General features: G+C 39.2%; 1 protein-coding gene across 3 annotated transcripts in view; it reads left to right on the forward strand.

Moving 5' to 3' along the window:
• The window catches only part of LOC137617218 (transmembrane protein 177), a 193386-nt gene that overhangs the window by 126443 nt on the left and 48921 nt on the right, over positions 1 to 18022 (forward strand). For 2 of the 3 annotated variants that reach the window (XR_011039589.1, XM_068347153.1), the window contains exons 1-2: positions 4847 to 4971; positions 11853 to 11995. Coding sequence is in view for 2 of the 3 variants with exons in the window: in XM_068347153.1 (XP_068203254.1) it covers positions 4969 to 4971; positions 11853 to 11995 (146 nt within the window). In the remaining variant the exon portion in view is untranslated. Of the gene's footprint in view, positions 1 to 4846; positions 4972 to 11852; positions 11996 to 18022 lie in introns of those variants that run through there. The other variant, XM_068347154.1, reaches the window with a different exon arrangement.

Below are 18022 nucleotides of genomic sequence, written 5' to 3' on the forward strand. Positions count from 1 at the left end.
ATTATTAGAATAATAACCATATTAATGGTAACGGTAATTAATGGTATCTATTTTATTATTATTTTTACAAAATTGTTAAAATAGTGCTATTACTAGGGAAAATAGTAATAATGATAGTAATTCAAAATATTAAAGATTTTTTTTAGTCAAATAACTAAAATAACAATAATATTAATTCCTATTAGTACTTCAATTATTACAAAAATGCTGATATAGAAATAATGATAGTAATGCTAAAGATATTTTGAATAATTACAGATATTATTACTATAATTCATAAAACATCAATAATAATGATAAAGATATTGATGATGTTTTAAATAATAATTCCTTGTGTTATTATCATTGCAAATGAACTACAAAATATAGAATTCTTTTCAGAATGGTAACAATATTAACGATAATTCTAATCATTGGAAGTATTTTTACTAGAATTAATAGAATAATAATATTGATAATTCCAGTTAGTATAATTGTTAGAAAAAAACATATTAGAATTGCACCTAAAGTTATAGTAATAGTAATAATAGTAGTAGTAATGATAATGGCGTAGTAATAATAATGGTAATAGTCATATTAGTAGTAATAATAATGGTAATAATAATGACAATTATCCCTGTTAATAATAATAATATTACAAAAAGGCCATTTTTTTCTTTTGCATTTTAGAAATTTTATAGCTAACGAGTGCCATAGTTTGTCTTCAGAAATAGCATAAATAATTTACCTATATGGCTTATTTTCTGTTTATTTTTTTCAATTCAAACTTTAAAGGCTGCTTTATTTGCAGGCTGATTCAAAAAGTAAATATACCGATGAAAATAAGGAAAAAATTTCATTAATGGAGGAGGAATTGTGTGAATTCAGTGTCAAAAAGAAAACGAGGAAAAATGTTTATAAGAAAATTCTAAGAGTTATCATCACTCTTTTGTCATTTATCATTTTTTTTTTCTTTTTTTTTATTACCATCCCGGCCTCTTTGGTTCCCATTACCAATCACAGTAGATCCAGACTCTTGAATTTAGGGTGATTTGCCAACTCCATTGATATGAGGCTTTGCTTCCATGCCATTTCGGTACATGATTCCATAGAACTAAGGGGTTTGGCGCTTAAATACTGGCTAACTCAAGCACATTTATCTTTCTTTTATATCACCCCACGTCGCTGTATTTGCAAAATTATAGATACTACTACTATTTTTTTATCTTGATTCCTGGCATGTAATACCAATGTTCCTACGTATCCATACTCTCTACTATCTTGTAATGCACCACTTTCACACTGGTTTGCTTCTTTGCTGTGGTTTCCATTCTCCAAGGTATAATTGCGCCTTTAATATTACAACCATTTCTATTATAACCGTATATTTAATCATACAAGTCTTTTATTTTTACGTCTTATTACGAATAAAGAAAACATCTAAAAGAAATATCCAAAACCTTATTTATTTTCTCCCCTTTCGACAAGACGTTTAAGACTTGCTGTTGCAGGTCGACGTTTGGACTATTGCAAGGTTGCTAAGCGACCATAAATTAAATAAGTTCGAGTTAAAAGCAAATTAGAAGATACACAGTCTAAATGATCTGTGTGATCTAGGCAGAGATGAAGAAGATACTGCAGAACATTTATTTTCATGCCCAAAATTAGGGCAGTCAATAAAATAAGATATATGCGTAGGTATGTTGCAAAATCCGAACAGGGATCTGGTTGCTTATATAAGTAAGGCAATGCTTATGAAAGAAGTTAAAAAGTCCAAACTGACCACAATAGGTTGCCAAAACTGATGGTAGCAAGGTATTATCCCAGCTGATTTCAATGTAGAATGGGATAGAAGTAAAGGCTAAGAATTTCAATATTAATTTATTTATGGTGAAGGCAAATTAAGCTTAATTACAATAAGTTTAAGCTTAGAAGCTTTGCACTTATCTAAAATCATTGTTACCAATTTAGCGCAAAATGTGCTAGTTCTAGTGCATTGGCATCACAAACAGCGCATAGATTTTGTATTTTGCGTATAGCGCATATTTAATTGGTTTGGTGCATCTTCTATTGCGTCTCTGATTATATATATATATATATATATATATATATATATATATATATATATATATATATATATATATATATATATATATATATATATATATATATATATAAAGAGAGAGAGAGAGAGAGAGAGAGAGAGAGAAAGAGAGAGAGAGAGAGAGAGAGAGAGAGAGAGAGAGAGAGAGAGAGAGAGAGAGAGAGAGAGAGAGAGAGAGAGAGAGAGAGAGAGATGTTTGTTTGTAGGTTAAGGTGCAATCATTTCTTTTTAAGGTGGAGAAATTGAATATCCCAAATTAAGATGAACTTGTTCTGAACACCACTCTCTCCCTGTGAAATTTCTGAAATCATAGTTATTACAAGACGCTTGATTTTGGGGCCACTCGTATTATAATAATCACAGTAGTTTTGCAGAATATATCACTGACGGTTATTTTTCATTAAAAATTTTGAAAAAAAAATATATTCCTCAAGTCTGTAGTTGATAAAGTTTGAACTTGTGTGGCAATTTTTCTTTAAGGCAACCAGTGCACCTGATTGCACTTAATGTCAGCCATATCTTTCGTATAACAAACCCGTATCCAACATTCGCAATAATTGCATTGTTGCCCTTGAGTTTGTCGTTATTAGTTCATCTTCTATGCGAAGCATATCATCGAAATCCATGTATATAGAGAAAACTTCCTAGCGCATCTCGGACCTCAGTCTAGCTAATTTATGTCCAATACAGTTGGCAACATTGTCCAAAATACAATAGAGTACCCGCAATTAAATCTATAGCTGAAGTGTATGTGGGAGACTCGACTACGTTAGACATAGGGGAAAGAGTAGAACAAAAATTGAGCGTAAGTAGTGGAATAAAGCAAGGCTGTACTGCCTCTACAACATTATTCAAATTAATTACTTATCAGATTATAAAACAAGTAGAAAGGGAAGGTAATGGTTTTAAAAATGATATTATAAAGCTAGTAGTATTATTTTTTGCTGATGATGTCCTAGTGCTTGCTGAGAATATAGAGGATGCTGAATTAAACATAAGGAAAGTGATAGATATAGGAAAGCAGTGTGGTTTAGACATAAATAGAGACAAAAGAAGCGTACTTATATATAATATGAAGGAGAAACCAGATAATATAGAGGGAATAAGAGTAGTAAGCAATATTAAATACCTAGGTATCAAGGTAGATGATGGTAGGAATATGTTCAAAACACAGAAAAGTGAAATGATAGTTAAGGCGCAAAAGCTAGCCAATCTTACATATTCGATCATAGAAAAAAGCTGTAATAAGATACTGATAGGGAAAACATACTGGAAAAGTGTAGCACTACCCTCTATATTATATGGAACAAATGTGATTAACTTAACAGAAACGGAAATAGAAAAGTTGCAGAGAATAGAGAATGGAGTGTATAGAAGGATGTTAGGGGCTGTAAAGAATACAGCAATTGTAGCCTTGAGAGGGGATGTAGGAGCATCAGCTATGAAAACAAGGGTAATGGATGGTAAGCTGAGGTACCTTAATAGCATTTTTAAGGGAGAAAAGGACCTACTTACAGCAATAGTCAATGATATGGAAGAAAAAGAGAGGAAGTGGTGGATGCATGTGAAGAAGTATGCTGAAGAATGTGGGATGGCGATGAGAGAAGTCAAGAGATGTACGAAAGAGGACATAAAGAAGAGAACAAGAGAATGGGACACAAGCAAATGGAAGAGTGAAATGGAGTGTAAGGAGAGTTTAATTTTGTATAAAAACTGGAAAAGTGAAATCAAGGAGGAGGAAGTGTATGACAATACATTTTCGTCAATTTTATTATTTAGAGCAAGGACAAACTCATTGGGCTTGAATATAAGAAACAGACACCAAGATGGAAATATAAACTGTGTATTCTGTGATGTAGAAGAAAATGCTAACCACTTTATATTATATTGTCCACAGTTTAGTGATATAAGAATAAAAGCAATTGAGCTTCAACAACCATACGAAGAAGATAGTGCACAAACAGTTGGAAAATTCCTTTTTTGTGAAGAGAATATTGAAAATAAGAAAAGTATACTACAACAAATGTGGATGAAAAGAGAAAAACTAGTGAAAATAAGGAACACACAAAACTAAAAGACACAGAGGCGCCGTTGTAAAGGCTATGCCTCACCCCAGAACCTGAACCTGAACCAGAACCTGAGTGTAGGGACTATGCTTATGCCTATGCCTATGCCTATGCCTTATATCAGAGAAATGTATCTGCCTTATATCAGAGAAATGTATCTGGATAAGGCATCCCTTGTGATGAAAGCAAGATTAAATATGCTCAACTTAAAAGCAAATTTCAGGGGAAAATATGATGACAATTTGTGTGATCTATGCAAAGAGGAAGAAGACACCACCGAACATTTATTTTTATGCCCAAAGTTAGAACAGCTGAAGAATGTAGAATTAAGTTTAGGTATGCTAAAAAATCCTAGCAGGGATCTGGCTGCATTTATAGATAGGGCAATGAATATAAAAGAAGAGTTTAGGAAGCCCAAACTGATTACCACAACAGGTTGCCAAAACTGATGATAGCAAGGTGTTATCCTATCCAATTTCAAAGTAGAAGGGAATAAAAGTAAAGATTGTGAAGCTCATTATGATATTAATTTATTTAAGGCACAGATGATATAAACTTAATAATAAGAATAAGCTTAGAAGCTTTGCACCTATCTATAAAGAGATAGAGTGCCCGCAAACTTATTTTGCGGAGTGAGCAATAAGGAATAAGGAAGGAGGAAGGCCCGCGACAAGCAATTTTGCCTCCACTCTAGACTCGGAGTACATCAGAGTTCATACATAAGAGTTCAGACTTCAGAATTCAGATCATTTTATTAATCTGTCCGGTTCCCATGGTGTGAATTTTCTTATATGACAAGAAGGTTAAAACTTTAAAGATATGGTAAGTATATATTCAATAGACATGAGTATGTAGTTATTTCTCATATGTTTGGTATTGGTAATTGAAAGCGTTCATATATGCAGTTTAAAGTAACATTTACCAAAACTTTGTCCAACCTAGGTATATTATAGTCTTGACTGTCAAAGTGGAAAGGTTTTGTTATAGTTATGTACAACCTTTTAAGATTACAAAAGTTAGGTCTGAAAAAAACACTGTTTGCCGCCTTTGTATATCAGCGGCCAGAAACGTTTTAAAAGGTAAATAAACTAGAATACCTAAGGTTCTCTACCTAACCTAACCTAGGAATCTTATTCTTACTCACTTACAGTCTCCAGTAAAATTATAGTTACGGACGGAACAAAATTTGGAACCAAAAAATAGGGTTTCATTGTAGTTTATTACATGGCAATGTATCCTAGTATTCCAACTACTTTTTCTTATAGGAAAAATTACGCTCCCTTCGAAAATAACACTCGTTCCCGTCGCAAATGAATAGTTTCAGATATATATACATCTATATCCTCCGATAATAGGGGACCCCCAGTGGGAACTCGGGGTTTTGAGTGGGGAAAACATACTGAGGAACCGATATACACCACCCTGGCTCACTTCGACGACAACGCGCCCCTGCGACTAACGACCGACGCCAGCAACGTCGCCTGCGGGGCTGTGCTTGAGCAACTCGTCGATGGTTCTCCTCGACCGCTGGCATTCTTCAGCAAGAAATTGAAACCCGCCGAAACGAGATACAGCACCTTCGATAGGGAACTCCTCGCCGTCCGCCACTTCAGGCACATCTTGGAGGGGGGCCCCCTTCACAATTGCGACGGACCATCAACCCCTCGTACACGCCTTCACGAAATCGCCGGACGCATGGTCCTTCAGACAACAACGTCATCTCGCATCAATCGCCGAATTCGGGTGCACCATACGTTACGTCCCAGGAAAGAAAAACCCAGTCGCGGACGCCCTTTCAAGGATTGAAATTGACGCGATCCACCTGGGAATCGACTACGCCAATCTTGCAACCGAACAACGCACCGACCGAGAAGCACAGGATCACCTGACGGGGCCATCCGCGCTCAAGATAAGTGCGATTCCCCTCGGACCAGCAGGAGTAACTATTCTTTGCGACACCAGCACGGGCCGCCCACGTCCCTGGGTACCAGCCTCCTGCAGAAGGAAAATATTCGATATCATCCATGGACTTTCGCACCCCTCAGGACGCACCACCGCTCGCCTTCTGTCTGAAAAGTTTGTCTGGCCAGGGATAAAAAAGGACGCCCGGGAATGGGCGAAGTCATGCATCAACTGCCAGTCAAGCAAGGTCAGCCGTCACACCGAATCGGGGGTAGGCGATTTTCCCCAGCCAAAAAGACGTTTCGGCCATATACACATCGACGTCGTGGGACCATTGCCCCCTTCTGGATCCGCTCGCTACCTACTTACGATCATCGATCGCTCCACGAGGTGGTTGGAGGCATCGCCGATGACCGAAGCTACGACTCAAGCATGTGCCGAAGCCCTCCTGTCAAGCTGAGTGAGCAGGTTTGGCGTTCCTGACACATCACGACTGACAGAGGCCCCGCTTTCCTCTCAGAAATATGGGTCGCTTTGGCGAACCTGATGGGGACGACGCTCCACAGCACCACGGCATACAACCCCGCGGCAAACGGCATGGTCAAAAGAACTCACCGCGCCCTCAAGGCGTCCCTGATGGCGAGCTGCACCGACGGGGACTGGAAATCACGACTTCCTTGGGTACTCCTCGGCCTTCGCACCGCCCCTCGAGCAGACGGCGAACCTTCGCCCGCCGAAAAGGTTTACGGGGAAGCGCTCGCAGTTCCTGGCGAATTCTTTCCCTCATCAACCGACGACACGCAGCTGGATCACCTAAGGGACATCGCCAGGAAGTTCAGGCCGTGTCTCAAAACTTACCAGGACAGAACCAAGCACTTCAAGCCAAAAAGCCTGGATGACTGCAGGTACGTTTTCGTCCGTGTCGACGCTCATCGACAACCACTGACTAGACCTTATCGAGGTCCCTACCGGGTAATTAAAAAGACAACGAAAGCCTTCCTTCTCGACGTCCATGGCCAAGAGGACTGGGTCTCAATAGACCGCGTGAAACCAGCGTTTCTCGAAGGAAGCGACACCGCCTCCGCTGGACCTGGCAGACCCAGAGTTCCGCCTCAAAACAAGCCGCCCAACGAAAGAAAAATCATCAAACGACGAAAAGAGGAAGAGATCCTTACACCGACCGCCAGTGCGCCCCTCCGTTCAAAAACAAGAGGAACCCTCCGACGCCCGAAAAGATACGAAGATTGATCATCAGCCCTCTACGCTGCCCGATGTCTTGGGGCGGGAGTACTTGTAAGGACACCGATCCCTTCGTCGTCCAGAAAATCGACAAACTACTTATTTATTTAAATTCTCTCTTCGCCACACTGTGGTTTCCTATGTATATATATTCCGCTCTACCAGAGCTACATTTTGATATATGTATCGTTTCATAACATGTTTCTGTTAACCCATAATTCATATATTTGTAAGTGTAAGAAAACACATATATTTTGGCGGGCACTTCAATCTGATTTGGCGCCAACGTCATCCTACCTTTCCGTGCGCACCTTGTAATATACTTCCGTGCACATTCGAATAAAGTATCAGTTGATCTTGGTGACGCTTGTCTCACTGTCCTTACATTGTAAATAATGTCCTTTCATTGAATTTAACCTCTATTTCAGCAGCAAGTTAATAGAAAACACCTTAGACCATCCAAGAATGAGGATATTTTTCATAGATTTAATGGTTTTTTCTTAACCGTGCTATCTTTTGCTAGCAGAAAAGAAAAACGTCAATCTCCTATGTACTGGCAAGCAGTACATGCTGAGCTGCACATGCTAACCATATTGATTTTTATTTCTTACTGTAATTAGGTTTTTATTTGCAGTGAAACTACCGTATATACTCGTGTAATGTTCGACTTCGTGTAATGTTCGACCCCCCTATTTTGCCTTCAAAATCATGAATTCATCATATACCTCATGTAATGTTCGAGTCTTGATTTCAGCAGTAGGCTAGAGGTCTTGTATCTCCAGCATACCATAATTACCAACAAAGTAAGGGTTATGCCTAAGTGCGACAAACAAATGTATAAAATAAATCGGAACAACACCTAAATATTAACATCTGTTTACAATAACATACAATTACAATTGAGTATTCAGCGTACATTTTCTAGCGAACACTTTAGTTGCAAACAGCCGATTATCATCACCGCCTAATAGCTTTCAAAAACAAGCAAACACTAAAAGTAGCAAACAAAATTAGTTCATCGTTTTGAGTAACAAATTACCATTACCGGTAATTGCAGGTAATTACGGTGATTATAATTACCCGTTATGCTAATCATTTTTTTCCTCACAATATATAGGAATAAGAATTTACTCATAACCTATCAAGATGTCTACCAAGAAATATAAAAAAATTACTGCAAAATTCAAGCTTCAAGTTATTGCAGCCGTTGTCCGCTGAAACGACAAATAACGTTCAATCCGTAAAAATGTTTGGAGTTACCGAAAATAGCGTTCGAACTTGGAGGAAAAAAATGTGGATTTAATTAAGAAAAAATTTTTGCGGTTTATTATTGATATCAATTAATATACCATACCAAGTAAAATAAAATGAGCCTAATTTTTTCATTAACCATAGCACGTTATAATATACGCAACCCGACTGTTTGCTAGCTTCATACCTCCTGCGTTATGGTAAAGTCATTACTCGTAGCGGAAAAAAACTATTTATGATGGTTTAGGAAATAAAATCCATGCTAATAATATGCGTGGTGTTAAATGAACATTGTTAGTACTGTATATATAGGCCTAGCCTATGTTTACCTACCGGTAGGTAGCCTTATATACGTCTAAGCATAGCCTACGATTACCTACCGGTAGGTAGCATAGACTAGGGTAATGTTCGCATAGGCCTAGCTAAAGTTTACCTACCGGTAGGCCAGAAATTTTTACTTTTTCAAATATATATCTCGTGTAATGTTCGACCCTTTCTTTTTTAACTGAAAAATAGGCCTTCAAAAATCGAACATTACACGAGTATATACGGTAAGTGTCATTTTCAAAGAAATCGGACGTTTTTCTATAGGAATCACCTGTCTTTTAGTAGTAAAGCTTTTTCTGTCCGTAACTATTATAAAACACAGTCGTTTACTTCGCCACGATTCAAGATTTGAAAAATCATGAAATGCAGACAAAGTACACAAATTTGGTAATTTTAGGTATGAAGGCAGTGGCCTTCTTGGGCGCACCTGTCGGCAAACCAGTGTGCTGACTGGGTCCTGAAGAGGATGGCTTTCTGAGCCTTTACAGTTGACTCTTACTGGTGAAACATCCACTGCGCAGTGGATACTGGTCATTGAACAGTTTTGTTCTCCAGACTCCATTGAAGATAAAGTCGGCCAGCAGTGTGTGGTCCGCCATCAGGGTAGACCTCGGATACCCATCCATCGGATCTACGGAAAGTCCTCCGCTTTGTCCTCGGTGGTGGGTAGTGTACCAGTTCAAAGCCTGTGCTTTGAACAAACAATTCTTCACTCATGGGGCTATCTACTACACTGCAATTGTTCAGTGACTACTTTCCTCTTGGTAATGGTAGAAGAGACTCTCTAGCTATGGTAATCAGCTCTTCTATGAGAAGGACACTCCAAAATCAAATCATTGTTCTTTAGTCTTGGGTAGTTCCATAGCCTCTGTACCATGGTTTTCCACTCTTGGGTTAGAGTTCTCTTGCTTGAGGGTACACTTCGGCAAACTATTTTATCTTATTTCTCTTTTTTAAGTTTTTATAGTTAATATATGAAAGATTTATTTTAATGTTGTTACTGTTCTTAAAATATTTTATTTTAATTGTTCATTACTTTTCGTGTAGTTTATTTGTTTCCTTATTTCCTTTCCTCACTGGGATATTTTCCATGTTGTAGCTCTTGATCTTGTAGCATCTTGCTTTTCTAACTAGGGTCGTATGCTTGTAGCTTAGCAAGTAATAATAATAACTGTTTATGCTTCCCAAATTTTCATGGGAGTTTTCACGCTGGTCTCTACTTGGGCCCACTTAAACAGAATTTGCCTCTTGATTGGCTGATCCTGTCCTCCTCCAGCAGGCAGTTGTTCCAGGATGGAAAGAGACTTCTTGCCTTTTGTCATGATCTGGGAATTGTGGTCAGTTTGGAATAGACGATTCTCACACCTAAAAAGTGGATAAGTATCTGGGTATGCAGATAGATGGCAGCAGTAAGAGCCTTTCCATCAGATGAACATATCAGCAGACACAGTTAGGCAGTGCATCTATTCCTGCACAATGAAGAACTTCAGCTTAAGAGTGGCAACATTTTCTGGGACACCTTTCATCGTTGGAGAAGCTCGTCCCATGGGAGTCTCCACCAGAAATCGCTCAAGTGGTGTATCTGTAGGATCACTGTGATCTCCATTGCCATCTAGTTCTATTTGAACAAGAAGTAAAGTATGGGATGATTCGTCCTGGTGCCTGAATGATGGAAATCTCACCAGGGAAGCTTGACTCGACTCTCCATCTCCAGAAATACTCTCACCTGAGGAACCAGACTGTCTCAGGCATATGATTTACAGAAGAAAAACATCTTCATATCAACCTGTTGGAAATACAAGCAGCACTACTAGCATTGCAAGCTTTCCAATAGAGTATGATAGGGCACTTTGTATCATTGATGAGCGACATCACTATGGTCGTGGTCTATGGCAACAAACAAAGGGGACTTTCACAGAACTTTTGTGAGTTGGTAAACACCTGGGTAGTTGACATTGCTGTAGATCTGTTGGAAAGGGGAATGTTCTAACAGACATTCTCAATCCCGGGGAAGTTTGTAGGATCAAAGTGGTCCTTACATTCTTGCATGGCAGAAAGGCTTCTTCTTTGGGAATATGGTGCATCTTGGGAAAAAATTCTAAGCAGGGTCAGATCCTTTGTTTTGAGCCTGTTCTTTTTCAGGCGGCAACTGGAGAAGATTTTGGGCACTCTTCAGTTTGCCTCGATAGTTAACCTAGTGAAGAACATCTTGAAAGATGTCAACCGAGTGTGGAGAAAGGCAGTTTGGAAGGGGTTTCAGGACCATCGGGCACAACTGCCCATAAGGAACGCTCATGTAAAGATCTTCATAGTCAATCTGGTGGCTGTCTGTTTTCTTAGGAAAGGGAGATCTTGCTCGTGACTCTTCAGTGCAGGGACCTTCCCCATTTTGAAATTCCTTCAGGAGAGAAATGTGCTCCTCTCACCATTCCATCTGTCGGGGCCATTTAACGTAATGGTGGATACCTTATTATTATTATTATTCGGCAGACACGTCTGCATACAGAATGGATCCAGGACCAGAGTTCTTTCCAGGAGGTTTTGGAGCTTGTCCCAGATCTCAAAATAGATATGTTCGCTTCGAAAGCAAACCATAAACTTCCACTATACATACTGTAGCTCTGAATAAGAATTTGTATGTTCGTATGCCAATTTGCTCATATTCATGGTTACTCATACACCAACTTACTACTGTACAAATTGCTTTGATAATTTGTGATTTTCTAACTAATAGGAGATATTTTTGAGGCTTTTTGATTAATGTGATTCAAGTTCATACTAATAAAAAGTACTATTACTTTTGTAATTTCCTCTTTTATTTTATTTTTATTTTTTAGATTATTTGATAAATTCCTCAACAGCTACCTATTGATAACACTTATTGCTTATAAAATGTTCATGGTTGTGAAGCAGTACAGTACTGTATTTTGATAAAAATACTCCTTTAATAATTAAATAGCATCAACTTTGTCTTTGTATTTCAGAAGTCGTCTTGGTTTATAAGCTCCTCTGGTGTTAAATTTTCAAGAGCAGTAGCAATTGCAGCAAGTTCTACTGGTTTCTTGATGTATGTCCTCCCTAACACCCTTCTTACTGAGAAGTTCAAGGACATTACCCAGCTTTACAAGTAAGTGTGATCTAGTTATGTATTAATGTGTATGCTAATACATTAAAGAAAAGAAAGTCCCTTAGATGGATCTTCTTATGTATAAGAAATATAGGTATTCAAGATTCTAATTGAACTCATAACAAATGACTTATTTCTGGGTCGATCTGTGGCGCCGGTGAACACGACACCCTAAAGGTGCTCGCGCGAGGGTTGTAACCTCAGCATTCCATGCTTTTATCTTTCTCTGGTATAATTGGAAAGTTTTATCAGAAAAGGTATATAAGAAGGACTCTTTTCACCGGGCGCCACAGGTCTCTCCCCAGAAATAGATTTTTCCTTCGTCAAAATCCCTTTAATGAACATTACCTTAAGATAATTTATCTAGCCCTAGATCTCCAAAACCGGCCCAAAATTTAACCGCATTGGCAACCCTGCTACCTCCTGTTATCTGTCTCGGTTTCAACACTGTCGGTTGAACTGGCCGACCACCCACTGTGAAAATCATGTGAACGAGCGCTCTTGCTTTTTAACATCATGATCGCTATGTTAAATTTCCAAGCTTTTTTTTTTTTTCTTTTTTTTTTTTTAGCCCAGAAAGAGAGCTTTCATTCTCAAGTGTTTGGTGACGTTTAACAACCAATTGCTATTGTTAATGTTCTTGGTAATATCATCGGTGTGGATTTTCATTCATTTGGTGATTTTTGTGCAACCCAACTTTGGATTTTCTCTTCATCATGGGGTCTCAGGAGGTTCTGCCATCCCTCCTTCGAATCCTGTCAGGAGGTGTCTTTCATGTGGTATCTGAATGAGTTGCAAGGAGTATGACCCTCATGACAGTTGTACTGGTTGTAGGGGTATGGTTTGTGATTTGGCTATCAGTTGTGGCTTGTGTAAGTCTTGCTTCAATAGTAAAATGGCTGCTTATGTGAAACATTAGAAGTCTTCATCGTAATTGGGCTCAAAAGGAAAATTAGTAGTCAAATGTCAAGTCATTAGCGAGTAATGGTTTCCTTGATATGTGTACTGTACTATGGGTTCTTCTGCCTCCGGGGCAGGTGATTCTGATCACAAGGCGCTTGATGTTTCTTGCTCCTTTGCAACCAGCTTTTATGCCTGTAGGGTTTACAGAATTTGAATCCAGGCTTATTTCTCTTGAAGCTAGTTTGGTTCAGAACATAGAATCTTTACAACATTTTTATTAAAGGGATGAAGCTCTACCAGTGGTGTAAGGTAAGGGTGGAAAAATGGCACAGTCGATGACCTCCCTTAGCCAAGAGGAGATTGTATTTTAGGTCACCTTCATGTCTCTCCCAGTGCTGATGAAGAGGTGTTACAAGTGGGGGTAGAATTGCATTTATATATTTAAGGTATTGCCTCAGCGCCCTCACATGACACAAAAGCACCAGATCAGGATCCTCAGGTACCTCTCTATGGCTGGGATCTGAAAAGCCGAAAACTTGGAATCAGGAACTGACTGATTTTGGGTTTTGGCTAACTCGGGGACGAAGGAAAATGAGACCTACCTCCATCTCCCGGTATGCGAGACATTAAAGGAGAGACCATGTAGCTCAGTAACCCACTTAGCGAGGGCTAAGGTGAGCAAGAAAACCTTTTTAAGTATGGGTTTTATCTGAGGCAAGCTTCAACGGTTCATATAGTGCCCTCTTACCCTCATAAGGGAACATAAGACATTGGTAACAATGTAGTGTTGGTTTCACTTGTGACGCAGGACAGGCCTATTCCAAACTCTGTATGAGCATGAAGAGTTCTGCTGAAGAGGAAACATCAACTCCTTTCAGCCAAATCACCTGGCTCAAGGCTGAGCGATAGCCTTTCACCACTGATACTGACATAGCTTTTCCTTTCAGAGATACTACCATTAGAGAAATATTGGGTCCTCTGACTGGCCAGAGTGTACTACATTGGGTCCTTCTCTCTGGTTACAGCTCATTTTCCTTTTGCCTATGCATATGCTGAATAGTCTAGCCTATTCTTTACATATCCTCTGTCCTCATACACCTGACAACACTGAGATTACCAAACAATTCTTTCTCTCTCAAGGGGTTAACTACTGCAATGTAATTGTTCAGTGGCTACTTTCCTCTTGGTAAGGGTAGAAGGACTCTTTAGCTATGGTAAGCAGCTCTTCTAGGAGGAGGACACTCCAAAATCAAATCATTGTTCTCTAGTTTTGTACATTGCCATAGCCTCTGCCTTGGGGTAGAGTTCTCTAACTTGAGGATACACTTGGGCACACTATTCCATCTTATTTCTCTTCCTCTTGTTTTTTTAAAGTTTCTATAGTTTATGTATGAAGTATTTATTCTAATGCTGTTACTGTTCTTAAAATATTTTATTTTAATTGTTAATTACTGTCGTTTCCTTATTTCCTTTCCTCACTGGGCTATTTTCCCTGTTGGAGCCCTCAGGCTTATGGCATTCTGCTTTTCTAGCTATAGTTGCAGCTTAGCAAGTATTGATAATAATAATAATTAATAGGATAGAGGCTCTGAGAAGAGAAACACCCCTTCTATGACTCCAAGGACAGAAGATGGCCCACTTGGCTTGATACAGGGAGTTTAAAAACTTCCGGAGGTATTCACACTTCCCTTGCACAACTTTGTGCGAAAAGCCTTCCTCTGAGAGGTGCAGGGTATCCTCTACCAGTGAAGCCGAAGCGAATGAGGAATAACTGGCTATGTAATTAGCACAACAGGTCAGGAAGAAGATGCAATTTTCATGGATTCTGTATCAGAAGTAGAAGGTCCAGGTACCATTCTACTTAGGGCCATTTCAGTGCTATTAGAGTCATGTTGAGGTTAGAAGTGTCTTGAATTCAATTTAAGATACTCCTTATCAGGCAGAATGGTGGAAAAGAATATACATGGAAGCCATCCCAGGGGTGTTGGAAGGGGTCCTCGAACACTGCTTCCAGATCTGGCACTGGTGAAAAGTACAGGTATACCAAGAGTTTCGTGTTTAGTGATGTTGCGAATAGGTCGACTGTCAGGGAACCCCATAAAGCCAGGATCTTGTTCTCTAGTGGAGGATGGGCTGTAAACATGATTCTGAGCCAATGATCTGGATCCTTTTGTTTGGTTTGTCTGCCACATTGTACTTTCTGCCTGGAATGATGCAAGCTGTCAGGGTGATTGAGTTGAATACCACCCACTCTCGAATCTCTACTGTTAGTTAGCAGTGCTGCAGAAAACCAGTACTGTACCTCCTTGTTAGTTTATATATGCCACTACGGTGGTGTGGGTGCTCATCAATACTACGGAGTGATTGCTCAAAATAGAGCAAAAGTGTTGGATTGCGAAAAGAGCTGCTTGAAGCTCCAACACTGTGTCAGTGATGATCTTGGTTGGACCATTGTCATGATTGGAGGATTAGGTATGTTCCCGATTTTCCTTCGACACGTTTGTGAACAAAAGAAGTTTCAGTGGAGGTGCTGGAAGAGAAGAGCCCCTTAGAAGGTGTCCCGTTCAGCCACCATTCCAGATCACATATGGAGTCTTCCTCTATAGGGATCTATGATAGAGGGGGTTTTTGCATTAAGACCAGTGTCTCTTCAACTCCTATTGAAGGGACCGCAGGTGAAGGCGACCGTTTGGAACAAGATGTTCCAGGAAGACTAGATGTTTAAGCAACTTCTGCTTACCTGGCAGATGGGCTGATGAAGGAAGGGGAAGGCTGCCTTTCGTGTTACCCTGCCCTAGATGGAAAAGCTTGATGTCCATTCCAAGCCAGACAAGTCTCTGTTTGGGCACTAGGATTGTTTTCTCCATTTTCACCACGATCACCAAGTTGTTACAGAATGAAAGAAATTTGTCTCTGTGAAGAAGGAGGTCTTCCTCCGAGTCTGCCAGGATCAACCAATTGTCTAGATAACGTAAGAGATATATGCCGTTGGCATGTGCCCATGCTGATACCAGCTTGAAGACTAGTGAATACTTATGGAGCTGTCGAGAGACCTAAACAAGTGACTTTGAATTGGTACACTTTGCTCGCTATGACAAAACAGGTACTTCTGGGGGACAGAATGGATTGTGATCTAGAAGCGTTCATCCTTAAGGTCAATCGTCATCATGAAATCTAAAGGCCTGATTATCTGCCTGACTATGGCTGCAGTTTCCATCTTGAATGAGTTTTGTAAAACAAACTTCTTCAGGGCTAACAGGTCTATGACTGGTCTCCACCCTCCAGACACCTTCTCTACCAGAAAGAATTGACTTAAGAAGCCTGGGGAGCTGTCGTCGTCCTCTTGGAGAGCACCCTTCTCTAACATGGCCTGAACTTCTGCCTGAAAGGTCAAGTGCTTCTCTGATCCCTGGTGATAGGACGATCATGTTGCTGGTGGTCGAATGAGAGGGGGATAGCTCATGAACGGGGGTTGGTATCAGGAATGATAAAGGTAGACAGTCCACTGTTCCGCTCTGTGATACAGTACTACCACCTCCTCCATCTGGTTTGCAGGCATCATTGGCGGAATGCTCTCCCTTAGTGTGGTTGTTGCCCTCACCTTTTCCCCTTGTGTTGGCTGTGCCCATGACCCTGTCTATTTTATCGAATTCTGAGTTTCTCTGTTTATAAGATTTTAATATTCTTAAGAAGCTGATGTTTGATAAAAAAAAAATTAAATTTCTATTTATGAATTGATTATCATTTTTTATTTCGTAGGTACATGGAATTTATTTTCTATTGCTTAGGTTTAATATATAATTAATTTTTTATCACATGGATTTGATATGTAATTTAGTGTTTTATTGCTTATATTTTTTAACACAGATTGAATATATAATTCAGTTTTTTATCACTTAGAATTAATATATACTGGGTATATATATTTTTTTTCAATATTAATCTTACCCGATGATCATGTAGCTGTCAACTCTGTTGCCCGACAGAAATCTACGGTCGGGATACGCCAGCGATCGCTATACAGGTGGGGGTGTACACAACAGCGCCATCTGTGAGCAGGTACTCAAGTACTTCTTGTCAACAAGAACTCAATTTTTCCTCTGTCGTGCCACCGGCTAGACCTACTGGGATACGCTGTTGATTCTGGAGTTGTTGCTCACGATTTGGTGATGTATTTGCTCTAGAGTTTAGCCTTCGCTATTCAGGAAGCTTTATCTTTAGCTTAGCAAGCTTTTGGAATTGAATTAATTATGGTGACGAAGAGAGTATGGACTCTCTTTCACTTTTAAATGGCCGACCCTTCCCTTAGACGGAAGTGTTGGTGTCGAAGAGAGTATAGACTCTCTTTCACTTTTTATTTTTTATATCTCTCCGCCATTTATAGGCCTCTTCGATTAACTTTCCTTAAAAAAAAAAAAAAAATGTGCGACCTTTCCTAATAGTAGGCGGTCCTTACTTGGAACCGAAGTTAATTAACATTGAGCTCGTCATATCGTTTTTCCTGTTAAGAATTTATGCTATTTTAATTTTATGTTTTTGAAAGAATTTCTTTGATAAGTCTCGTACTGTTTTCAAAGTTGAACTAACGTTTTGTTTAGTCTCCGCAGTTATTGACGTTCAGAACGTTCAACTTGCGCTCTATCGTTACGATAGAGAGAGAGTATTCACGGTTTCACGTTGCAGTAAGAGTAAACCGATTCTAGCGTTTCGTTCATTCTTTCTTAGCTTAAATGGTTTTAATTCTAATAAAGGAGCTTTTTATTTGGGAAACCTTTCAGTTTTTTTTCCTTTAACAAATAATATGTTTTAACGATATATATAATTGGGCTCATCTCTCAGGTTCTAAGTCAAGAGAGAGAGAGAGAGAGAGATAGAGACGGAGGGAGAGAGAGGAGGATAAACGTTTCGTTCAAGCGGGTAACGTTGTTCTCGTTTTTTGCTCTTCTCCCTAGTCGATAGAGGGGAAGAAGGTAAAACGTTTCTAGAGTTTTATTCTTGTTCCCAGGCTTTATGCGGTGAGAGATTTTAAACGTAGTTTATTTGATCTAGTGTTTAGTCTCTTTTCCAGCCACTGAATTCTTTATCTTTCATTATGTTTTTCTGTTACATTGTAATACTGTTTTC

The sequence above is a fragment of the Palaemon carinicauda genome, chromosome 23 (assembly GCF_036898095.1).
Source record: "Palaemon carinicauda isolate YSFRI2023 chromosome 23, ASM3689809v2, whole genome shotgun sequence".
Classification (NCBI taxonomy): Eukaryota; Metazoa; Arthropoda; class Malacostraca; order Decapoda; family Palaemonidae; genus Palaemon; species Palaemon carinicauda.